General features: G+C 46.2%; 1 protein-coding gene across 1 annotated transcript in view; it reads right to left on the reverse strand.

The window, feature by feature from the left end:
* The window catches only part of SCARF1 (scavenger receptor class F member 1), a 299113-nt gene that overhangs the window by 175982 nt on the left and 95812 nt on the right, over positions 1-27319 (reverse strand). The window contains exon 3 of the mRNA XM_063956091.1: positions 19072-19133. Coding sequence (XP_063812161.1) covers positions 19072-19133 — 62 coding nt within the window. The remainder of the gene's footprint in view (positions 1-19071; positions 19134-27319) is intronic.

The following is a 27319-nucleotide window of genomic DNA, read 5'->3' on the forward strand; positions in this document are numbered from 1 at the left end:
AGATATTAGTCACACAGAGCCACATTCTTACGACAGGAGAAGGGACCAGCGGCTAATGCCATATAAACCCATAGAAGCTAGGTGTGTCAGGGTGGGCGCCCTGTGGACCTAATGTACTTCACAGAAAGAGAGTTAACCATGGTAAGTCTACCATAACTCTCCTCTTCTGCAGCAGGGTACACTGTGCTCCACAGGGAAACATCGGGGATGTCCTAAAGCAGTTCCTCAAGGGAGGGGACGCGCCTTAGCGGGTATGAGACTCCGGAGTCCAAAGGAAGCATCCTGGGAGGGGGAAGTATCAAAGGCATGGAACCTAATGAACGTGTTCACTGAGGACCATGTAGCCGCCTTGCACAATTGTTCTGCGGACGTGCCACAGCAAGCCGCCCAAGAAGGTCCAACAGACCGCGTAGAATGGGCTTTAATAGAGCAGGAGCTGGGAGTCCAGCCTGCGCATAAGCTAATCCATTTGGCCAAGATTTGCTTATTCACAGGCAAGCCACGTTTGTGAAAACCAAACAAGACAAAAAGGTAATCTGACCTCCTGATAGAGACAGTCCTCTCCACATATATATGGAGAGCCCTTACCACATCCAAAGACCACTCTTTGTAGGAAAAATCAGAAGAGATAAAGGGGGTAATTCCAAGTTGATCGCAGCAGGAATTTTGTTAGCAGTTGGGCAAAACCATGTGCACTGCAGGGGAGGCAGATATAACGTGCAGAGAGAGAGTTAGATTTGGGTGTGGTGAGTTCAATTTGCAATCTAAATTGCAGTGTAAAAATAACGCAGCCAGTATTTACGCTGCACAGAAACAAAATAACCCACCCAAATCTAACTCTCTCTGCAAATGTTATATCTGCCCCACCTGCACGGCACATGGTTTTGCCCAACTGCTAAAAAATCTCCTGCTGCGATCAACTTGGAATTACCCCCCAAAGGCCGGAACCACAATCACTTGGTTAAGGTGAAAAGATGACATCACCTTAGATAAATAATCTGGGCGAGTTCTTAGAACTGCCCGGTCACGATGAAATATCAGAAAGGGTGGACGACAGGACAAAGCGCCTAAGTCCAACACCCTTCTATCAGAGACAATAGCCAGTAAAAACAAGACCTTGGCTGTGAGCCATTTAAGGTCCACCGACTCAAGAGGTTCAAATGGAGGCTCTTGCATGGCATTCAGGACAACAGACAGATCCCATTGAGCCACAGGAGGGACATAGGGAGGCTGAATCCGTAAGACACCCTGAGTGAATGTATGAACGTAAGGTATAGACGCAATTTTTCTCTGAAACCAAACCGTCAAGGCAGAGATATGAACCTTAAGGGAGGCCAGACGAAGGCCTAAATCCAGGCTGCGTTGCAGAAAAGCCAGAATTATGGAAGTTCTGAATCTGTATGCATCATAATTCTTATCAGCACACCAGGTGAAGTAAGAATGTCAGACCCTGTAATAAATCCGGGCAAATGCTGGTTTGGATGACCGTCTCAGAGAATCCTTTGGCTCACAGGAGTGATGCTTCAAGAGCCACGCCGTCAAAGCCAGTCAGGCCAGGTCCGGATATAAACAAGGGCCCTGTACGAGGAGGTCTGGGCGCTGAGGAAGTAGAAGGGGACGCTCTGTCGATAGACCATGCAGGTATGAGAACCGATGCCGTCTGGGCCACGCTGGAGTGAATAGAAGTAGTATTCCTCCTTGTTTGAACTTCCGCAGGACCCTGGGCAGGAGTAACACTGAAGGGAACACGTAGGGCAGCCGAAAGTTCCATGGAATTGCTGGTGCATCCGCGAACACTGCTTGAGGATCCCTGGTCCTTGATCCGAAGACCGGAACCTTGTGATTGTGTCGAGACACCATCAGGTCTACATCTGGTAGGCCTTACTTGTCCACTAGGAGTTGAAAGACTTCCGGATGAAGACTCCACTCTCCAGCGTGCACGTCCTGGCGACTGAGGAAACCCGCTACCCAGTTTAGGACGGCCGGAATGAACGCTGCCGATATTGCTGGCAGATGTTGTTCCGCCCAACAAAGGATTTTTGACACTTCCATCATAGCCATGCGGCTTCAAGTGTCAACTTGATGGTTGATGTATGCCACCGTGGTGGCATTGTCTGATCGTACTTGAACCGACCTATTCTATACCAGAGGCAGGGCGAAAGTCAATGCATTGAACACCACCCGCAACTCCAGAATGTTTATTGGGAGGAGTGATTCCTCCTTGGTCCATCGACCCTGAAAAGAGTGTTGCTCCAACACCGCACCCCATCCCCTCAGACTGGCGTCCGTTGTCAGCAGGACTCAGTCGGGGATCCAGAAATGATGGCCCCTGCTCAATTGCTGGTCCTGTAGCCACCAGGTCAGCGACAGACACACCTCCGGAGTCAAAGTGATCATGTGAGATCTGATCCGATGAGGTAGGCCGTCCCACTTGGAAATAATTAACCGAATACCGACACCCAGTGCCATAACTAGGTGTGTGTGCGCTGTGTGCCTTGCACACAGCGCACTTGTGATAGGAGCGCATCATGCCCCTTGACCCTCGACTGGCCCCCCTTGTGTAGTGTGCAAGTGACAGCAGGTTCCGTGCGTACCCCGCCCCCCGCTGCTCTGTCAAAGTGTCCCGGCTCCTGCTCCGACAGCCCTGGTGGTCTAGTGTTTTACGCGGTAGTAGCCGCATCTGCAATGTGACCGTGACTGTCGGCTGCAGCCACGGTCACACAAGGCACGGGGAGCCACGGGCCGGAGTTACAGCATGCACAGCACTGTAACTCCTGTAAACTCCAGCTCTGTAACGCTGCAAAGTGGAGCCAATGTGTTACAGCGCTGCAACAGAGGAGAGGACCTGGTTCTCAGCTTGAGCTCGGAGCCGGAGTTTGGGGTGGAAGGAGAGGCGACTGCTGCTGCTGCTGCTCCAGCACTCTGAACAGCCTGGATCTTCCTGTGGTACCGCTCATCATGTCATGTATGGTAACAGGTAAGTATAATTCTCTCTCTCTCTTTCTCAAAGGGGGACTCTGCTGCCGTAATGTGTAAAAACAGGACGCTGTCTGCTGTAATGTGTAAAAACAGGACGCTGTGTGGCGTAATGTGTAAAAAGGGGACGCTGTCTGCCGCAATGTGTAAAAAGAGGTCACTGTCTGCCGTAATGTGTAAAAAGGGGACGCTGTCTGCCGTAATGTGTAAAAAGAGGGCGCTATCTGCCGTAATGTGTAAAAAGGGGCACTGTCTGCCGTAATGTGTAAAAGGGGCACTACCTGGTGTAGTGGCGCTACTGTGCAGCGTAATTGGAATAATGGAGACAACTGTGCACCGCAGTATGAATTGGTATTATTTTTTGGCCACGTCGCTTCCCTGTGATGCCACGCCCCTATATATTTTTGGCGTGCCTACGCTGCGCACTGCCCCTGTCTTGCATGGGGGTGGGGTGGGGGCGCCAACGCTGTTTCTTGCACACAGCGCTAAAATGCCTAGTTACTGCACTGCCGACACCATCAGGCCAAGTACTTGCATCGCCAAGTGTATCGACACTCTGGGGCAACAAAGGAAGCAACTTATCCTGTCATGAAGCTTCAGGACTTTTTCTGGAGAAAGAACCAGTCGCTGACCCTGTGTGTTCAGGAGTGCCCCCAGGTGCACCCTGCTCTGAGCAGCGAGGATTTCTTTCAATTGTTGAGCAATCCGTCAGCTTGTAGGAAGCTCACCGTCAGTTGCAGATGACTGAGGAGGACATCGTGGGAGTTTGCCAGGATCAGCAAGTCGTCTAGATACGGCAGGATCATGACTCCCTGGCAATGGAGATGGGCCGTCATTACAGCTATGACCTTGGTGAAGATCCTAGAAGCCGTAGCCACTCCAGATGGCAGAGCCTGGAACTGATAGTGGAGGTCGCCAATAGCAAACTGCAGATACTGCTGATGCGACATGGCAATAGGTATATGCAGGTATGCCTCTTGTATATCCAGGGATACCATATAGTCTCCGGGTTCCATAGCCAGTACAATTGAGCGCAGTGTTTCCATATGGAACTTAGACATTCTCACAAACTTGTTCAGATATTTGAAGTTGAGTGTAGGCCGGAATGACCCATTGGGTTTCGGTACTAGAAACAGGGTCGAGTAGTAACCTCTGCCTTGTGGGACAGAGGTACCGGCACTACCAATCCTGTATAGGAGGGAACTTACAACCTTTTGCAGAGCTTACACCTTTAACGGATCCGAAGGGATAACAGTGGTGCAAAACTGGTGAGTGGGACGTCTCTTGAATGAGACTGCGTACCTGTGAGAGACAACTTTCCGCATCCATGCGTCTGAAGTGGTCTTTAACCAGACCTGGGTGAACTGCAGAAGTCGGCTTCCCACCCTGGGGTCCCCCAGGGGGAGACCCGCCCCGTCATGTGGCAGGATTGTCTTGTTTAGAAGCAGGCTGATGGGCCGCCAAGGATTGTTTAGCCTTGGGCTTTGTGGTTTTGGGAGCACGAGACTGTCTCGGGTATTCCTGATCTTTTGCTTTCCCCTGAGGCCGAAAGGAACAAAAAGTGGTACCTTTGCCTTCTGCGCAGAAGGATTAGTATTTGGGAGAAAAGCAGTCTTAGCTGCTGCTAACTCAGACACAATTTTATTAAGGTCTTCCCCAAACAAAATGTCCCCCTTAAAGGGGAGTACCTCCAAGGTCTTTTTGAAGTCTAGGTCCACCTTCCATGACCTCAACCACAGAATACGGCAAGCCAGGACAGACTTAGAGACGTAGTCCTAGAGACCAGCCGCAGCTATGCTTAGAAGATGGCTCCCAGCGTCTCAGTCAGGGAGTGAGGGAGAGTGTGAGGCAGCTCCAGGGCGGGAAAATCTGCCGTAGATGGTACCCTGGGCTGGGGGAGGGGCTACAGGTCAAGCGCCAGCTCCCCTATGCTGGTCCTCACTGCCTGGTACTATGGAGTCTGATTAAAATGGGCATTAGTACACTCGACCTGTACTCAGACGCCCTGGTGGTCTAGTGGGGTCCCTGTTCAGTGACAGTGTCCACGGCAGCATCGCGGTCCATCTCCCTAGACCGCGACAGGGATGGGATTTAATGGTGGGTCCCACCTGGGGGACCCTTTTACCTCCTTCCCGTAGCAGCCACGCGAACCAGGAGAGTGTCTGCGACTGTGTGCCTAATGCCGGAGCGTCTTCGGCAAGTACCCAGGAACAGGCCGCGGGAGTATGCGACGCCACATGGGAGGTGATGCTTCAACACAGAATGTCACACTGACATATCAGTGATGCAGCCCCTGATGTCTTCTTAGAAAGCTTTTCAGGGCTTCCCAGTGCAGCCCCCCTGTTAAGTGACCTGTTGCTGCAGGTACCAACTCGAAAACTGAGCTCCAGTGCCTGGAGGCGGGGTTTATAGAGGAGGCACCAATGCATCCTGGGACAGCCTAAAGCTTTAGCCTGTTGGTGCCTCTGGATCAAGATCCACTCTACAACCCAATGTACCCTGCTACAGAAACATAATAAAACCAGTACTGCACTTTCTAAGCACCTATTCTCCCACATCATGTTAGGGCTCCTGTCACCTCTTTCTGGTTGCTACTCTCTAGTGCACTTATTAAGGACTCAGAAGAACCACACACACAGCAAACTTGGCAGAAAAAGCTACTACCACTGGGCATGTGCAGCAGCTCTGCTCTGTCTTAAACGGCATGATGTGGCTGCAGCTCTAGTAATCATATTAAATACCATTGCTATTGTCATAATTTGAGCCACTTGCCAAGTTAAGGGGGTTTCCAGCAACCGGAATCCCCCCTGCGCTTGCCTATGCTCGCCTCCCAACACACATACATATGCATGCATACACACACACACACACACACACACACACACACACACACATACACTGCCCCTCTACATACAAATGACACAATACTCACAACTACTTTTCCCCCCGTCCTTTCCCCTTCTTACTTCACATAGACATACTGTATGCATGTAGGTATTTATAAATATGAGGGTGGCTCAATAAGTAAGGTAACAAGACCTCTCACATGTGTAATGTTCTCTATTTCATTCTAATTTCCCGCGAGGCCAGAGCAGGTAGACCACTGCTTCCTCTCATGGCCATTAGACTGCGCCTCATATCAGTCATACTGTCCCAACATTAGCTGTAAGATAGCGGGGTTGGTGGAAACATGGTCAGACATTCAGGTGCGTAGTGTGATCAGATTTTTGCTTCTAAAGGGCACCTCAGCAGCTGAAATTCATCACCAACTTGTCAACTTGTACGGTGATAACATCATGTCATGGAAATAGGTTTGGGTTTTGTGCACTGACTTTGATAACGGCAGAACTGACAGATGAGCAGCGATCCGGTCAGCCAAGCACATACACCACAGATGACAATTTGTGACGCATTTAAGGTCTGATTGATGCATTCGAGTTAGTGACATTGCTGACAAACTGAACGTCTCAGTGTGTGCTGTGCACCACATTGTTCAGGAACAACTGGGGTTCAGGTGCTTGACACTAATTTCTTCTATATCGGGATAGATGCCTGGTACCATTGGAACAAATGCTTAAACAAGTATGGGGACTATGTGGAAAAATAATCTGAATATTCTGAAGACCATACTATTAATTATACAGTATGTATATGTATGACTTGAATAAATTTACAAAATGAGAGGTCTTGTTACCTTACTTATTAACCCATCCTTTTTAAGCCAGCTACACATCAGAACAATGGGGGTAATGCCAAGTTGATCACAGCAGAAATTTTGTTAGCAGTTGGGCAAAACCATGTGCAGTGCAGGGGGGGGCAGATATAACATATGCAGAAAGAGTTAGATTTGGGTGGGTTATTTTATTTCTGTGCAGGGTAAATACTGGCTGCTTTATTTTTACACTGCAAATTAGATTGCAGATTGAACACACCACACCCAAACCTAACTCTCTCTGCACATGTTAAATCTGCCTCCCCTGCAGTGCACATGGGGGGTCATTCCGAGTTGTTCGCTCGTTATTTTTTTGTCGCAACGGAGCGATTAGTCGCTAATGCGCATGCGCAATGTCCGCAGTGCGACTGCGCCAAGTAAATTTGCTATGCAGTTAGGTATTTTACTCACGGCATTACAAGGTTTTTTCTTCGTTCTGGTGATCGTAATGTGATTGACAGGAAGTGGGTGTTTCTGGGCGGAAACTGGCCGTTTTATGGGTGTGTGCGAAAAAACGCTACCGTTTCTGGGAAAAATGCGGGAGTGGCTGAAGAAACGGAGGAGTGTCTGGGCGAACGCTGGGTGTGTTTGTGACGTCAAACCAGGAACGAAACTGACTGAACTGATCGCAGATGCCGAGTAAGTGTGGAGCTACTCAGAAACTGCTAAGAAGTGTCTATTCGCAATTCTGCTAATCTTTCGTTCGCAATTTTGATATGCTAAGATTCACTCCCAGTAGGCGGCGGCTTAGCGTGTGCAAAGCTGCTAAAAGCAGCTTGCGAGCGAACAACTCGGAATGGCCCCCATGGTTCTGCCCAACTGCTAACAAAATTCCTGCTGCGATCAACTTGGAATTTCCCCCAATGTGTAGCCGGCCAATCCCGTGGGCGATAGGATCCTGCATCGTCAAGTGCATACACACTTGCTGATGCAGGAAGCGATGGAGCAGTTGGCTGCATTTGATAGTATGGCATCATTAGCGGTCTTCTGGCTGACACTGCAGCAGTGTCGGCCAGAAGACGTTGCTAATGACAACGCTAAATCGGGCATACATGCTGCCCAATTTGTTGTTGCGATTTGCCCGGAAATGACAAATTGGGCCAATATCGGAGCAGTGTGTACCCAGCCTTATACAAAACTGATTGTATTTGATGAAATATATCATGTTCAATACACTGTTTTATATTGCCTGTAAAGATTATTGAAGATTGATTGTTAATGAGAATAAAAACTTAAATTAAGCTATAGTACATCTTGCAATCTTTTTTGACCTAAATATAAATGTTCTAACAGTAGTCTAAGTAGCTTTAGTAAACTGGAAACTACTGTACTGTACAGTAAGTGTGTGGGCACTCTTAACAAATCTTTAATGATATGAATATCATAAAATTAGATTAGAATAAAATGTATATTTATTAATTAGACTTTGTGAGTGGTTAATAACACAGCCCCCCCAAAAACAATTTTGTTTAGTTGCCAAGGATATTTTAATTAATTTAGGGGTCGCTGAATTCAAAAATGAAAGTATGTTTTTTCGAATTAACTCTAATGAACACCCTCTATTAATAGGGAACTCAGGCGGAGATGTACTAAGCAGTGAAAAGAGTGGAAAGGGAGCCAGTGGAGAAGTTGCCCATGGCAACCAATCAGCTGCTTTGTATAATTTTATGCTATGCAAATTATAAATGTTACTTTAATGCTGATTGGTTGCCATGGGCAGCTTCTCCACTGGCTCACTTCTCCACTCATTTCACTGCTTAGTACATCTCCCCCTTAGTCATAAGCAGGGGTGGCTCCAGCGGTGGGACTGCAGCTCAGTTCAAATTTCAAATAGGACAGCCACACTATCTGCCAATAAGTCAGTTTGAAATGACAGTTGATGACAGTTTCTATGGCTCCCCTCTTTGAAATTTAAAATGACCTGCAGCCCCTCCTCTGCAGCCGCCACTGGTCATAATGCATGCATGTGGGAATTTAACGCAACATTCTAGAAGATAAGGCACACAAATAATCTAGATTTTCATTCCGCAATCATTCTAGAATATTCCCCTCCTTATCTATGTGATTGGCCATTGTCAGGTGACAGTTGAAAGTTGAGCGGTTTGCTTTGTCTATTGTGTTTTTCTTGCTTCTCTTCTGTTAATTTAACAACATTGATAATAAGCATCACAGAGATACCCCAAAATTGTTCTATACAGATCAGAGGCGTCACCGGGTGTGATGACACCAGGGAGAGCTTGGGAGAGCTAGTGATCACTGCTGCCCGCTACTCTGCTTTGCAAGCAGAGGGTGCATGTGCATGGCATCTAATCAACGCAGGGAGGTCAGGGAGCGCTGGGCACGCCCTCAAAATGATGAAAACGTGGGTCGTGCTGCAAGGCCCGCCCCCTATTCCCAAGGACATGGCCCTTCTCCCGATGCCCTGTCCCCTTTTCTGGAGCGGCTGCACCTCTGGCACGGCAGATCCCGATTATTAAATTAACCAAGTTGGGAGGTATGGGCTTACCATTAGAGAGTACATGGTCAGGGACCCTTGATAATTCTAAAATAGTAAATAAATACTAGTGATGTGCACCGGAAATTTTTCGGGTTTTGTGTCTTGGTTTTGGGTTCGGTTCCGCGGCTGTGTTTTGGGTTCGGATGCGTTTTGGCAAAACCTCACAGAAATTTTTTTGTCGGATTCGGGTGTGTTTTGGATTCGGGTGTTTTTTTCAAAAAACCCTAAAAAACAGCTTAAATCATAGAATTTGGGGGTCATTTTGATCCCATAGTATTATTAACCTCAATAACCATAATTTCCACTCATTTTCATTCTATTCTGAACACCTCACATCTCACAATATTATTTTTAGTCCTAAAATTTGCACCGAGGTCGCTGGATGGCTAAGCTAAGCGACCCTAGTGGCCGACACAAACACCTGGCCCATCTAGGAGTGGCACTGCAGTGTCAGACAGGATGGCCCTTCAAAAAAATTGTCCCCAAACAGCACATGATGCAAAGAAAAAAAGAGGCGCAATGAGGTAGCTGTGTGACTAAGATAAGCGACCCAAGTGGCCGACACAAACATCTGGCCCATCTAGGAGTGGCACTGCAGTGTCAGACAGGATGGCCCTTCAAAAAAATTGTCCCCAAACAGCACATGATGCAAAGAAAAAAAGAGGCGCAATGAGGTAGCTGTGTGACTAAGATAAGCGACCCAAGTGGCCGACACAAACATCTGGCCCATCTAGGAGTGGCACTGCAGTGTCAGACAGGATGGCCCTTCAAAAAAATTGTCCCCAAACAGCACATGATGCAAAGAAAAAAAGAGGCGCAACGAGGTAGCTGTGCGACTAAGATAAGCGACCCAAGTGGCCGACACAGACATCTGGCCCATCTAGGAGTGGCACTGCAGTGTCACGCAGGATGGCCCTTCAAAAAAATACTCCCCAAACAGCACATGACGCAAAGAAAAAAAGAGGCGCAATGAGGTAGCTGTGTGACCAAGCTAAGCGACCCTAGTGGCCGACACAAACACCTGGCCCATCTAGGAGTGGCACTGCAGTGTCACGCAGGATGGCCCTTCAAAAAATACTCCCCAAACAGCACATGATGCAAAGAAAAATGAAAGAAAAAAGAGGAAGGTCAGGCATCGCAACCGACACAATTGGACTCTCCTTGGGGATTTGTGATTTCGAAGAACGCACAGTTCTTTGCTGTGCTTTTGCCAGCTTAAGTCTTTTCTTTTTTCTAGCGAGAGGATGAGTGCTTCCATCCTCATGTGAAGCTGAACCACTAGCCATGAACATAGGCCAGGGCCTCAGCCGTTCCTTGCCACTCCGTGTCGTAAATGGCATATTGGCAAGTTTACGCTTCTCCTCAGACGCTTTTAATTTTGATTTTTGGGTCATTTTACTGATCTTTTGTGTTTTGGATTTTACATGCTCTGTACTATGACATTGGGCATCGGCCTTGGCAGACGACGTTGATGGCATTTCATCGTCTCGGCCATGACTAGTGGCAGCAGCTTCAGCACGAGGTGGAAGTGGATCTTGATCTTTCCTTATTTTTTTAACCTCCACATTTTTGTTCTCCATATTTTAATGCGCACTACTAAAAGGCACCACAGGTATACAGTATAATAAATGGACCTGGTGGACACTGTCAGCAAACTGCTAAACTAGTATAAAGAAAAAAAGCCACCACAGGTATACAATGTAGATGGATGGATAGTATACTTATGGACGAGTGACTGACGACACAGAGGTTGGTACAGCAGTGGCCTACCGTACTGCTATATACAGTATAATGGACCTGGTGGACACTGTCAGCAGACTGCTAAACTAGTACTACTAGTATAAAGAAAAAAAGCCACCACAGGTATACAATGTAGATGGATGGATAGTATACTTATGGATGACGAGTGACGACACAGAGGTAGGTACAGCAGTGGCCTACCGTACTGCTATATACAGTATAATAAATGGACCTGGTGGACACTGTCAGAAAACTGCTAAACTAGTATAAAGAAAAAAAGCCACCACAGGTATACAATGTAGATGGATGGATAGTATACTTATGGACGAGTGACTGACGACACAGAGGTTGGTACAGCAGTGGCCTACCGTACTGCTATATACAGTATAATGGACCTGGTGGACACTGTCAGCAGACTGCTAAACTAGTACTACTAGTATAAAGAAAAAAAGCCACCACAGGTATACACAATGTAGATGGATGGATAGTATACTTATTATTATTAATGGATGACCAGTGACTGACGACACAGAGGTAGGTACAGCAGTGGCCTACCGTACTACTATATACAGTATAATGGACCTGGTGGACACTGTCAGCAGACTGCTCAACTAGTACTACTAGTATAAAAAAAAAGCCACCACAGGTATACAATGTAGATGGATGGATAGTATACTTATGGACGACGAGTGACGACACAGAGGTAGGTACAGCAGTGGCCTACCGTACTGCTATATACAGTATAATGGACCTGGTGGACACTGTCAGCAGACTGCTAAACTAGTATAAAAAAAAGCCACCATAGGAGTGTTTTTCAGGCAGACAAACGTATACTGGTGGTCACTGTCAGCAAAACTGTGCACTGTACTCCTGCTATAGCTGCTCCCCAGTCCCCACAATTAAGCAGTGTAAGCACTCAGCACAGATATATCATGCAGCACACTGAGCACAGATATGGTACGGAGCGTTTTTTTCAGGCAGAGAACGGATAAAAAAAAAACTGGTGGTCACTATCAGCAAAACTCTGCACTCTACTCCGAGTCCTAACAGCTGCTCCCCAATCCTCCCCACAATTAGTAATAAAACAAGCAATCAACTGTCTCTTCTACAATTATAAACGGAGAGGACGCCAGCCACGTCCTCTCCCTATCAATCTCAATGCACGTGTGAAAATGGCGGCGACGCGCGGCTGCTTATATAGAATCCGAATCTCGCGAGAATCCGACAGCGGGATGATGACGTTCGGGCGCGCTCGGGTTAGCCGAGCAAGGCGGGAGGATCCGAGTCTGCTCGGACCCGTGTAAAAAAAGGTAAAGCTCGGGTGGGTTCGGTTTCTCGGAAACCGAACCCGCTCATCACTAATAAATACTGCTAGTGCACACATGATAATGTACCAGATTAATAACAGCAATGGACTGTAGAAAATACCTCATAGTCCAGTGAAGTATATGGTAACAAATGTATAATGTATCATTCAAATGCACAGTGTGGAACCTGATCCCTAGAGGAGGAGGTGGGCCCCCAAATAGTAGGGCCCACCCAGGGTTTCCCCTGTACCCTTGTGGGCCAGTCCAACCCTGCTTTTTGGTGGTACTTGAGGACTTGAGTTGATAACCTCGGCTATAAAGAATTATTACATGGTCATTAATATATTTACTTTTCTATTATATAAACCCCTTACTTTTAACAGTGACCTTAAGACACTGATTAGAAAAAGGGACAGCTGGTGAATAAGTAGGAATAGAAGATGACGGAAAGTGTTACGTATAAATTTGGGGGAGGGGGTTAGGTCAACAGAAGCAATATCAAACACTAACAAAAAGTGCTGAAAGTATTGTCAACACTTCCTGTATTCACACTCAAAAGCAATAAGCACACTACAGGCATAATTCAGAGTTGATTGCAGCAGCAAATTTGTCATCAGTTGGGCAAAACCATGTGCACTGCAGGGGGGGGGGGGGGGGCAAATATAACATGTGCAGAGAGAGTTAGATTTGGGTGGGGTGTGTTCAAACTAAAATCTAAATTGCAGTGTAACAATAAAGCACCCAGTGGGTGAAATGAGCGACCTGCTAGATTGAGCCTGCATGCAGGCCAATCTAGCACCAGCGATAGCGATGCGCGGGGCTGCGCATCTCTATCGCTGTGGGGGGTACATACGGAGCGATCATGCTTAAAATCTAAGCAATCTAGTCAGATTGCTTAGATTATCACTCCGTGAGTACCCCCCTTAAGGCTTGCATCAGGGTAGATTTCTCAGATAAATACTCTTTTGTGTTACATGATTGAGCTCAGTCTTTTTGTTGTAAGACTGATTTATCGACAGTACATCCTGTTGCAGTCTGTTACAGTGTTCCAGATCGAGTACAAAAGTTTCTGTGCCGTTCCAATGAAAGGACTGCATCACAAAGTTGCAAGGATAGTTGTAGAAAGCTGCTTTTAAGTCCTTGATGTTTCTCCGTCTCACTTTTTCTCTACAGCAGTTATGTGACCTCTACACCCACTCACTTCTTCCTTTTTTGACATCTACAGTATGTACAATGAACTAAAAATCACTTCTATTAAAACTAAGGGGCAGGATATAATTAGAACATGAGTGCATTACATTCTTTGCACAGAAATTATATAGACCTGAGTTTTATAAAAAAAAAAAAAAACACTGACTTTAAACAATACTCGTTCCCAACTTTTTTGCACCATCACTAGCCCAATACCTTCCCATTCAGAAAAACCAAGGAGGAAGCAACAGTATACCACTATTACTAACCACATATTAAGGGACGGGGGAAGGATAAAATATCAGTTAACTTGTATTCATCTACCAGGCCTTGCCAGCATTACATGCCATAATGACAGAACAAGTAGATTCTTTACAAGTAGGCATATTAATTAATTGTGGGTGGTATTGTACTGGTCTGACATCCAGTGAAGCGAGACGTCACTTTTATCTTACATTAACACTCAGTATATTCTATGAGTATCTAGTTATCAGCCGGATATAGCTACGCCAAAATAGCCCTGGCAGCCTGGTCTTATTATAATCCGATATTTTGTCTTGGCCCAAATAACCACCTCTCCTCCTAGGCAGGGTGTGGAGGTCAAATTAACTCATACTTGCCTACCCTCCCGGAATGGCCGGGAGGCTCCCGAAAATCGGGTGACCCCCCCGGCCCCCCGGAAGAGCAGGCAAGTCTCCCGATTTCAGGGGTCACCCCCTGCCCGGCCGCCCACTTAGCGAGTAAAGTGGGTGGTCCGGCCAGGCGATGACGCAATTCTTGTTGAATCGCATCATCATAGCCATGCCCCCTGCTGTATAATGCCGGTAATAGCGGCATTACACAGCGGGGGGCGTGGCTTACATGACGCGATCCAGCAGCCACGCCCCGTTCCGCCTCTGGTCCGCCCCCGTTCCACCTCTGGCCCGCCCCCCTCTGCGCGTCACCTCACTACCCGCCCCACTGCTGTGCCGACCGCCGAAAAGTCGTCAAGTAAGAATGAACTTCTGTTACAAAACTCGCACTGTAGATCCTAAACAGTCATCTTCCCTGATCTCTTGAAAGTCACAATTTAGGAGGCACACAAGTGCTTTTTCAATGGTAAGTGCATACAGTTGGGATTTATACCACAAACCTAAAGCACGACTGAAATCCTTTCTTTCTAGAGAAATATATGTTATGAATACAGCAGGATCATTAGGGCTGATATACTGTAGTAAATGCCATGTGTCAAATGAATCTGTATGAGCTATGTTTATTTGGGATAGTTCCTACCAGTATTTAGCTTGGCTCTGCAACCACAGGAAGCAGGAGATGTGTTTGTAACCACTAGTGAGGAAAGTGCACAGCTGCAAAGGACCCCTAATATGTCCTGTCCTAGGGGAAACTTCTGATACCATCTGAGACATTAGCAAACAGCAACCCATCCCAGAGTGAGGCCTGTAGTCCACAAACAAATGAATTGCTATCAATTGGAGGTTATACATAACTGTCACAAAGCGGGTACTTAAACCATAGGTATAACTATGCCCCTGTCTCTTGCCCTAGCTGGCGCTGCGGATTCACTGGCCAGTCATGTCTGGATTCTCTTGTAGCTGCGGTCTGGTACAGCAAGGGTGCTGCCATCTTGCCTTCCAGCCATCCACAGTGTTCCTACACTGCACATGGCTTACACATCCAATCCACTGCTAGGCCTTCCTATTTAAACTACTCTTTGCCACCTTTACTATGCAAGTACAACAAGTCTCCTAGGACTTCTGGCTCCCTGTGGCAGAAGTGGTTCCCAGTTCCTGACCTCCAGCCTCTGTAACATTTATCTTCAATATATACCTGAGTGCTCCTATTCCTGTAGATTCAGCCTTCATCAGTGCTTGCCATTCTACAGCTAGAGTTACCACCCGCTCCTGTTGCAATCAGTGCTTCTATCAACACCAGTGTGCTGTCTGCATCCCGCAGCTATACCTGTGCTTGTTCCAGTATGCTTTCAAGCCTCCTGCATGCAGTCTCCTCACTACATACCCCCTGTGTTCTGAGCTGCTACTGACTGTCCAAGTTACTCAGTTGCCACTGCGTATTATATATATATATATATATATATATTAGAGATGAGCAGGTTCGGTTAGTTGAGATCCGAAACCCCCCCCCCCCCCTTCCCGAATTTCACCTATTTTACACGGGTCCGAGGCAGCCTCGGATCTTCCCGCCTTGCTCGGTTATCCTGAACGAGGCCGAACGTCATCATACCGCTGTCGAATTCTCGCGAGATTCGTATTCCATATAAAGAGCCGCGCATCGCCGCCATTTTCACTCATGTATTGGAGATTGAACGGAGAGGACGTGGCTACGATCTCTCCCTGAAAAGCTCCATATCTGTGCTCAGTGTGCTGCAAATATCTGTGCTCAGTGTGCTGCAAATATCTACGTTCTCTGCCTGAAAACGCCCCATATCTGTGCTCAGTGTGCTGCAAATATCTACGTTCTCTGCCTGAAAAGCTCCATATCTGTGCTCAGTGTGCTGCAAATATCTGATCAGTGTGCTGCATTGTGGGGACTACCAGTATATAATTATAGTACAGTACAGTAGGCCATTGCTGTATCTTGCAGCTCCGTGTCAGACTCAGTTCTAGACAGTATCCTAATCATCAGTGCTCAATATCTGCTGCATTGTTGTGTGACCAGTATATATATATATATATATATATATAGTAGTACAGTGCAGCATTTTGGTGACCACCAGTATAGTAGTACAGTACAGTAGTCCATTGCTGTATCTTGCAGTTCTGTGTCACTGCAAGTATCCATCCATATCTGTGCTGCATTGTTGTGAGCAGTATATATAGTAGTACAGTGCAGCATTTTGGTGACCAACAGTATATAGTTGTACAGTACAGTAGTCCATTGCTGTATCTTGCAGCTCCGTGTCACTGCAAGTATCCATACATATCTGTGCTGCATTGTTGTGAGCAGTATATATAGTAGTACAGTGCAGCATTTTGGTGACCAACAGTATATAGTTGTACAGTACAGTAGGCCATTGCTGTATCTTGCAGCTCCGTGTCACTTCAAGTATCCATATCTGTGCTGCATTGTTGTGGGCAGTATATATAGTAGTACAGTGCAGCATTTTGGCGACCACCAGTATAGTAGTACAGTACAGTAGTCCATTACTGTATCTTGCAGCTCCGTGTCACTTCAAGTATCCATATCTGTGCTGCATTGTTGTGAGCAGTATATATAGTAGTAGTGTGTAGCATTTTGGTGACCACCAGTATAGTAGTACAGTACAGTAGTCCATTGCTGTATCTTGCAGCTCCGTGTCACTTCAAGTAACCATATCTGTGCTGCATTGTTGTGAGCAGTATATATAGTAGTACAGTGCAGCATTTTGGTGACCAACAGTATATAGTTGTACAGTACAGTAGTACAGTGCTCAGTGTCAGTGCTGCATTGTGGTGACCAGTATACTACAGTACAATAGTCCAGTGCTGTTCTCGCTGCTCAGTGTCAGTTCTCCGTAGTATCATCAGTGCTCAGTAAAATCAGTACTCAGTATAATCAGTGATTTATCAGTATAATCAGTTCTCAGTATAATCAGTGCGCAGTTAGATGTGCGCCCGTTTTCCGCCATTAGTGCATTGGGATTTAGACAATTGATGAAGTTATTGTGTCCCCGGTACAAAATCCCATCTAGATTCCACTTCACTAGGCAGGCGATAGCGAGATTCTACCAATTAATATCAGTGATTTATAATTAATTATTAATTACAGTGATCTTGCCAAATGATTCCAGTGATTTTGTAATTTTCTTCCAGTGATTTGGACCAATAATACCATTGATTAGAATTTAGAACGAATAATTCCTGTGATTTTGTAATTTTCTTCCAGTGATTTGGACCAATAATACCATTGATTAGAACGAATAATTCCTGTGATTTTGTCATTTTCTTCCAGTGATTTGGACCAATAATACCATTGATTAGAACGAATAATTCCTGTGATTTTGTCATTTTCTTCCAGTGATTTGGACCAATAATACCATTGATTACAACGAATAATTCCTGTTATATTGAGGTATTTGCGTCGCTTAGCTTAGCCATCCATCGACCACAGTGCACCTCTTTTTTTCTTTTCTTTGCATCATGTGCTGTTTGGGGACTATTTTTTTAAGTGCCATCCTGTCTGACACTGCAGTGCCACTCCTAGATGGGCCAGGTGTTTGCCCTCTTGGGTCGCTTAGCTTAATCATCCAGCGACCTTGGTGCACATTTAAGGACTAAAAATAATATTGTGAGGTATTCAGAATAGACTGTAAATGAATGGAAATTATGGTTATTGAGGTTAATAATACTATAGGATCAAAATTACCCCCAAATACTATAATTTAAGCTGTTTTTGAGGGGTTTTTGAAAAAAAAACACCCGAATCCAAAATACACCCAAATCTGCCAAAAAAAATTTAAGGGAGGTTTTGCCAAAACGCGTCCGAATCCAAAACACGGCCGCAGAACCGAATCCAAAATCAAAACACAAAACCCGAAAAATTCACTAGCACCTGAGGGAAGGAAGGATTTTGGTCTTACAGTTGCTCTTGATATAACAGATCCTTGCTTATATCATAATGAATATTGCTACGTTAGGAGAACGAAATGACAGGCATAGGAATGGAGAGAGTTAAACCTCCTGTGATGGGTGTGGACATAAGGGGTTATGAAAAGTACAGCCAATGGTAGATAGGGGAGGGATCAGCATATATAGGGTGGTATAGGTCATCTAGGGGTCTCTCTCTGCTAGTTTGCCTTCCCGCCCTCCCACCCCATTAGGTAGATGTTTTGGCGCGGAGTGTCTTGGCTTTGGGTTGTTAGTTATGGTTTATCGTTGGCTATTTGTTGGCGGAAAAGAACGGCAGGTTATAGTTTGACTTGTTAGTCACAGTTTTTACAGTATTGGTGTGGTTTAGGTGCACTCACCTCCATTGACTTTTAAGGCCGCTAGATCACCCATCAGGGGGCAGCGTCATCACCCATCAGGGTGGGCAGTCAGCGTGGAGGTCTGAGTCGGGCACCTATTACCTATGTATGGTTTGTGGTAGATTAGGATTGTTTGGGTTTTTAATGTTCTGAGGTTATCTTCAGTGGGTTATAGCCGTTCTTTTTTTCTGCCACCATATGTCGGCTGAATAGTCATGTTAACTTAATTTTTACTTTACAGGTTTTTTCTAATGGTTAGGGTACAATAAATAGCTAACAATTTTCTGCCAAATTCAAGTCTCTGTGTCATTATTTCATGGTATTAAGGGTATAGAATGTTTTACTTTTAGAATGGAGGTCCACACATTATCATTAGGAGGTTTATGCCATACTTGACGGCACTCCATGACTGTCAGGGTGATTCTCAGAAATTGTGCTGATCTCCCTGATTCCCACTACAGTCTAACATCCTGTGGTCTTTGAAGAATAAAGAAAGACTACACATAATCACACAGATCATATTCAACAACAATCATCTAAAACATTTTCATGTTTCTACATTGTGCTGAAAGAACAGTGAGACTATGTCCAAATTGGGCGTCCTAGAACATTCATTATCAGTGACATCTTACAGTGTCATCTGCAGTTGTCGTGTCATCTCTCAAGGATGAACGCCATAACTTACCAGCTGTACACTCTCGCCCTTCCTGTTTCCATCCTGGGCAGCACACCAGCCCTTTGGTGACACTAAGGGAAGGGAGAAGCAGGAAGTAGATTAGTTTCACCATTTTGTTTTGATGACATCCTGGAATTTACGAGGCAGAGCAAAAAGAGACTTGATTTGCTTACTATCTTAATATACAGTAACTTAATAATCTGTTTTTTCTTCAATCACTTTCTGTTTCACTTGTGTCTCTGACTCAAACTTAACATCATGTCAAATGCACAAGCATACATACTTTTACAGTAATTTACCAGAAATGTAGAAGAAACTTACTTTATAAGCATGTCTATTTTACTCTGTATACAGATTATGCGTGTTATTCAGAGTTGTTAGCAAATAAAAAAGTTAGCAATTGGGCAAAACCATGTTGCACTGCAGGTGGGGCAGATGTAACATGTGCAGAGAGAGTTAGATTTGGGTGGGGTGTGTTCAAAATGAAATCTAAATTGCAGTGGAGAAATTAAGCAGCCAGTATTTACCATTCATAGAAATAATATAACCCACCCAAATCTAACTCTCTCTGCACATGTTGCATCTGCCCCACCTGCATTACAGCGTGGTTTTGCTCAATTGCTAACTTTATTGATTTGCTAACAACTCTGAATAACATCCCATGTTTGTATTTGGTTTCTGGTTTACAGTGGTACACTATGACAGTCAGGCACCAGCAGGGCAGTCGAGAGCCTGGCTGGGCCCAGGTACTTTTAAGGGGACGTGGCCTAATCACAGGAGGCGTGGTCATGTACCCTTTTAAAAAATACTGGGAAAAATTTGTATTTTAAGCACCTCCATTGCCACACTGCAGCCCAGTACACAGCAGCGAGTGCTGAGCTGAGGAGAAGAGCTGCAGCTGCTGCTCCCAGGTAAGGGGGAAGGGCCAGCGGCCCCCACTGGGCCCTCACTGGGCCCCTCCATCAGATCTGGGCCCAGGTAATTTGTACCCTCCCCCCCTCTCTCGGCACCACAGGGCACCAGCGAGGCACAGGGGTAACTGACTTTATTTAACCACTTCAAACTCTGATTACATTTCAGAGGTTCATTGGCTACAGACATTTTCACCATAAATCCTAATTCAAATTTATGCTTCAAAATTTGAAGTTTGGATTTGAATGTCATTTGAGGTTCACTGTTCATGTTCACAGTTCACATTAAAATAAGTGTGGCATCAAAAATGTGGTACCCCAGACTGCATAGGAGCCAATGGGTGATGTCATTTAGGAGGCTACCACCAGGTGGAGCTGCAACACATCAAAAAGGAGAAAAGCCAGCAACCGCACCATGAATTAATAGTTGGCCATGCACAATTTAGACTGGAAGATGCCAAGGAGCAGAGTTCAGAGCTGGGTGAGGTGCTGCAGGTCTACTGTAAGGAAAAAGACTGAGCAAAGTGTTAATGCTGAAGTGGTCTAAGACAGTGGTTCCCAACCACGGTCCTTGAGTACCCCCAACAGTTCATGTTTTCCAGGTCTCCTCACAGGATTGCAAGTGAAATAATTAGCTCCACCTGTGGGTCTTTTAAAATGGATCAGTGAGTAATGAATACACCTGTTCAACTGCTAGGTGACCTGGAAAACACAAACTGTTGGGAGTACTTGAGGACTGAGGCTGGGAACCACTGATCTGGGATGACAGATGCTACAGAGTACCCACTGATGGTGCCCTGAGTGACCCATGCAGAAATGACAGCAGAGATTGAGACTGAGAGCTGGAGACAGTTGGCCTGATTCAGATGCGTTCGCAGCAGCAGCGATCCTTTTTAGTGACATAACTGTGAGGCAATGCAAGTGTAGCAGCCGCCCACAAGTGAACAGAAATGCCCACCTAAGCAAACGCAACATGCTTAGCAACTGTGTACTCAATCAGAACCGAGACGCAGATGTGAGGAACACTGACTCCACTGTATGCCCTGCCATGCCCTTCCACTTGCATGCCCTGTCCGCTGCTGTTGGCTCATTCAAGAGAAGCTGTTGACTTTTCTGATCCCTTAGGCGCTGCTTGATCTCTGGTCGAGGCTGGGGTAAAGACCCCTACACACGGCACGATATTGTAAACGACGTGGGCGTTTCCAACCAATCAGAACGACACATTGGGGTATATTTACTAAGGTCCCGATTTTGACCGAGATGGTGTTTTTTCTTCAAAGTGTCATCTCGGGAATTTACTAAACTCAAATCACGGCAGTGATGAGGGCATTCGTATTTTTTTGGAACTCCAAGAACAAAAATTACGAATGAATACACCATCGGTCAAATACGCCTGTGATTTGGTAGAACTCGGTAATTTACTAAAAAGTGTAATTCACAAACACTGCCGGCAATAGCCAAACACTGCCATGAAAAAATACAAAATCGTAAAAAAGTGCTAAAATAAAACAGACCTGCTTTTTTTTAACCGTGTTCTGATAGGCATGCACGGATCCATGAGATCCGTGCATGTTTATCAGTGGGAAGGGGTGGGAAAGTGTTACATTTTTTAAAAAAAAATGCGTAGGGTCCCCCCTCCTAAGCAAAACCAGCCTCGGGCTCTTTGAGCCGGTCCTGGTTGAAAAAATATGGGGAAAAAAGTGACAGGGGTTCCCCCATATTTAATCAACCAGCACCGGGCTCTGCGCCTGGTCCTGGTTCCAAAAATACGGGGGACAAAAAGCGTAGGGGTCCTCCGTATTTCTGAAACCAGCACCGGGCTCCACAAGCCAGATACATAATGCCACAGCCGGGGGACACTTTTATATTGGTCCCTGCGGCCCTGGCATTACATACCCAACTAGTCACCCCTGGCCGGAGTACCCTGGAGGAGTGGGGACCCCTTCAATCAAGGGGTCCCCCCCCTCCAGCCACCCAAGGGCCAGGGGTGAAGCCCGAGGCTGTCCCCCCCATCCAAGGGCGGCGGATGGGGGGCTGATGGCCTTTTTGTCAAAATGTGAATATTGTTTTTAGTAGCAGTACTACAAGTCCCAGCAAGCCTCCCCCGCAAGCTGGTACTTGGAGAACCACAAGTACCAGCATGCGGAGGAAAACCGGGCCCGCTGGTACCTGTAGTACTACTACTAAAAAAATACCCCAATAAAAACAGGAGACACACACCTTGAAAGTAAAAGTTTATTACATACATCCACACCTCCAAACATACATACTTACCTATGTTCACACGAGGGTCGGTCCTCTTCTCCATGTAGAATCCATGGGGTACCTGTTGGAAAAATTTTACTCACATAATCCAGTGTAGATCGGTCCTCTTCTGTTCTATTTGTAATCCACGTACTTTGCAAAATAAAAAACCGGACACCCGACCACGCACTGAAAGGGGCCCCATGTTTTCACATGGGACCCCTTTCCCCGACTGCCAGGAACCCCCCCTGGCTTCTGTCTAAGAGGGTTCCTTCAGCCAATCAGGGAGCGCCATATCGTGGCACCCTCCTGATTGGCTGTGTGCTCCTGTAGTGTCTGTCAGGCAGCACACGGCAGTGATACAATGTAGCGCCTATGCGCTCCATTGTAACCAATGGTGGGAACTTTGTGGTCAGCGGTGAGGTTACTTTCGGTCAACCGCTGACCACAGGGGGGGTTCCTGGCAGTCGGGGAAAGGGGTCCCATGTGAAAACATGGGGCCCCTTTCAGTGCGTGGTCGGGTGTCCGTTTTTTTATTTTGCAAAGTACGTGGATTACAAATAGAACAGAAGATGGGGGGGGACAGCCTCGGGCTTCACCCCTGGCCCTTGGGTGGCTGGAGGGGGGGGACCCCTTGATTGAAGGGGTCCCCACTCCTCCAGGGTACTCCGGCCAGGGGTGACTAGTTGGGTATGTAATGCCAGGGCCACAGGGACCAATATAAAAGTGTCCCCCGGCTGTGGCATTATGTATCTGGCTAGTGGAGCCCGGTGCTGGTTTCAGAAATACGGGGGACCCCTACGCTTTTTGTCCCTCGTATTTTTGGAACCAGGACCAGGCGCAGAGCCCGGTGCTGGTTGATTAAATATGGGGGAACCCCTGTCACTTTTTCCCCCATATTTTTTCAACCAGGACCGGCTCAAAGAGCCCGAGGCTGGTTTTGCTTAGGAGGGGGGACCCCATCGCATTTTTATTTTTTATTTTTAACAATGTTTTATTTTTTACGAAAGGTGCACAATGAAGCCCAGCACGGATCTCACAGATCCGTCCGAGATTCATTGTGTTAAAGTCGGCAGTGTTTTACAATTCACTCCCGTAAAACACTGCCAAAAAATACGAATGACATCGACATCGGTAAATACGAAAATGCAGAATACGACAGCTTAGTAAATTAGTCGTAATAAAATCAAAAAGTTGCAAATTTACACTTTCGATGTCATTCGTGTTTGAACTTTAACCTCATTCGGAAAAATACGAATTTTAGTAAATATACCCCATTGTTTAAAAAGTGTAGTGTATATGGACGATAATGATGCCAATGAGCGCAACTGGGGGTCGCTGCTTGTCTCCTCAGATCTTTTCTGCTGAGGTTGTAGAGAAGGATGCCATGCTGCCAACTGCACTCTGGTGTCGCCCCCCAAGGGGTGTCACCAAACTGTCGGCTCCTGCTCAGTGACAGGAGCCGAGTGCTGCACTGTAACATTACGTGCAGTGCCCGGCTTCTGTCACCGTGAAGAAGCTGGCACTGCAGTCTCCGGGGTCAGCCTGCAACTCCCGCACCCCCTTAGTGACGGAAACGGGGGTCGGGAAGCGCAGCCACGCCTGTGTATTGAAACCACGCCCCCACCCCATAAAGCCATGCCACTTCTGATGACGCCCTGTGAAGCCATGCCCCCTTTTCAAGAGGAGCCGCACCGGGTGTCACACATGTAAGTGACGCTTCTGCTCCCACCCTCTAGCTTGTCGCTGTCGGCATCAGAAAGTGTGTATGCACTTGCCGATGTCGGCACCCCGCCGAGTCCTGATGCTCACAATATAGGCAAGCTGATTTTGTAAGCTCAGTACTCTTAGGAGAGGGGACACGGAGCTATTAAACTGGCATAGACTGCTTGTTGTTACGTCTGCCAGTGCACTACAAGTATCACAATAGCCTGCATGCATCAAATCTTCTTCATTGTAAGCTTGTGAGCAGAGCTTTCCTACCTCTATGACTGTTTGCTATTACCCAGTTTTGTTTTATCATTGTTGTTTCAAATTGTAAAGGACAATAGAAAATGCAGCGCTATATAAGAATCTGTTAATAAATAAATTAGAGATGTTTATTTTTCATGGACTGTTTGTTGTCATGTCTGCCAGTGGGGTGGCACTTGATATGCCGACTGTCGGGATCTTGGCGCTCAGCATACCAGCGCCAGAATCCCGACAGCCGGCATACCGACAACTATTTTTCCTCTTGGGGTATCCACGACACCCTTGGATGCGCGCCACCATGCCCGCAAGAGGCCCATTTGCGCTCGCCCCGCTGCCGGTATGCTGGGCGCCGGGTCCCGAGTGCCGGTATACCGTAGTAGACCCCTGCCTATGCACTACAAGTACAACAATAGCCTGCATGCATTGAGCTTTCTTCAGTAGAGCTGTTTAACGTGCAAAGACTGCCTGTTGTTACATCTACCAGTGCACTACAAGTACCACAATAGCCTGTTACAAGTCTGTTGGAGCCATTGGACACAAAAAGGCCATTTATGATTAAACAGGCTCAAGAGGTCCTTATTGCCTAAATGCTTTTGCTGATTTGCTTTTGGTGATTTGGCAGTTGTAAGACCCCACTGATTGCTTGCAAGTCCTCCTTTCTTACAGGCTTCATCCCATGGGGTTAGGCGCTACTACTACTACTAATGGTGTGGTGTACACTTTCTTACTGTGAGAGGGGTTGCAGGTATTTGGTGGGGTCTGTTTCACATGGATGTGTTATGCGTCAAGAAACTGTTTTTATTGTTATAATCCAGATCCGAATCGGTAACTGCACCAAAAATCAGCGAGTTTACTGCTCATTTATTTTAATACATCGAGAATCTGTTTTCGAATAAAAACTGTTATCGGTCATTGTGTCTGAGGGGGGGGAATTTACCTGCAGGCCTTCTTCTCTGACCATACCCGACCTGGTCCTTGTAAGCACCCACACATCTAGTCCCAAGAATCCGGCACTGCGTTAGGGGTATTACACATGCGCACTGCGGCCACAACGCATGCACAGCCTACCAATAATCACTTGCGGCACCATTAAACTTGTGACTGCATCTGAAACAGGCCGAGTGGGCCCGCCGTCTCAGCTGTAGGGTGCAATCTATTCTACACATAATTTATCTATGCCCACACCAAACACACGTACACACACACACAAAGATTTTTATACATAGATTATACCAAGTTATGCAGCACTCCAGGTGAGGCATACTGTCATACTAACGTATAAACCAGAGTTATGACTATATAAAGTATATGAAAAATACAAAGAATATCTTAGAAATATCTTCTTTGCATTAGTCTAATAATTTTTATAGTCAAAACTCAGGAGTAAAAGGTCTATGGCAGATGAGACACTGCATACCTTTTCTGCACATCTCTGATCAAATCTCACCAAATTTCCAGCAATATATACTGCTTTACCTGTGTGCAGGGCTGTCTGTTTGTATGGGCTCAGTGGGCACTTGCCCAAGGGCCCCAGGAGTCTAAGAGCCATAGGCTGATAGCTGAGGGTCCCCTCTTTCCAGGGGTACCAGATGTTTGAAAATCGGCCCTGGGGAACCTGAGATATCCGAATTCTAAGCAGTGGCCCACATCTCAGCCTGTTAATTGCTCTTCCCAGCCAGATATCTGGGGACCTGTCTGACTGAGAGTTTTTCTGAGGATATACTACAAAAGCTGGGACTCTCCCCTTTTGGTGGACAGTGGCAGCTTGTCTCTAATGTGGTCAGAACCAGCGATATCAGCCTTCCAGCAGCTGGTCCCTGCTCCAGCTCCACACACCTGGTATGCAGTTTTATATTTTCTTCCGTGGATTGTTCTGGTTCCTGTACTCTGATCCCCAAGTCCCCAGTACCTCCTGAAAGGTAGCATTCTCTAATGTTTTTTTTTTCCATTGAAAGCTAAGACATCTATTTCCAGAAACTGGAGCTATCTGCAGTCAAGCAATCTGCTCTCCCACTGTAAAATGATGAATATTAAGCAATCTCCCCTATCCACCCCTCCCCTGTGTATTAAACACCCCCTACCACCCTGGAAGTCATGTACCGAGGCCCATTCATAAAGCTCAAAGCCCCCTTCTACAGTTTAGTGTTCTCTCTCATGCCCCATCTCCCACCATCGGTGTAGTAAAGGAGTAATTAGCAGAAATTACTGCTCCAGGTCCTACATGCTGAGTGGAAAATAGAACCCCCCTACCACCCGTGGGACATCAAAGATGCCACTGATAGCACCCCCCATCCCTACCGCTGGAGGATGATTAGGGGCCCCAGTGCATTGCTTTGCCCAGGGGCGTACACTGCTGTTAAGAACTTAAGACGGCCCTGCCTGTGTGTAATGCCCACATCCACCCTTGGACTCATACTGTATATTGTGTGTAAATCTGGCTCTGGTACTAGTCCGTGCCTCCTGATCCATTTACCTCACCGCACGTCCCTATGGCTCTCCGATCATGGGCCAAATGTAATAGAGTCAGATTTTCAAAAAGTGAGAGATTTGGTAAGGTTTTGCAGTTTTTTTTTTAAGTGGCAATCATTTACACAGCAAGATTAATCTGGTTTTGCAGTGTAAATGATTGCCACTTTAAAAAAAACTGAAAAACCTTACCAAATCTCTCACTTTCTGAAACTCTCACTCTATTACATTTGGCCCCATAGCTTAAAATACAGTAGAGAAAACTTACAGTATTTCAGTTGTTGGCCACTTTGTTTAAAGCTATGATCTGAGTTTTGTTTTCATGGTGAATAATGCATTCACTATATAAAGAGAAGTCATCCCAAATACTCACTCCGATGTGCAAAAAACAAAATCAAACTACTACTCAAATTTGCTGAGAAAACCATCTAATATATGCACGATTCCTAGCAGGAAGGGGGGAAATTCCACACAGACCTGATCCTCTTGGATCACAATGTAGAATCGTTTAAGTGTGACCGGTATTGCAGGATAGATTACTTTATAGTTTAAGTAGTTATTAGTTTGTGGTGCACCCAAGAATCATGTGTTCTAACATGTATAAGGGGAAGGAGAAAATAGAAATGTGATACCTACCGGTAATTCCATTTCTCGTAGTCCGTAGG

Source organism: Pseudophryne corroboree, chromosome 2 (genome assembly GCF_028390025.1).
Source record: "Pseudophryne corroboree isolate aPseCor3 chromosome 2, aPseCor3.hap2, whole genome shotgun sequence".
Lineage (NCBI taxonomy): Eukaryota > Metazoa > Chordata > Amphibia > Anura > Myobatrachidae > Pseudophryne > Pseudophryne corroboree.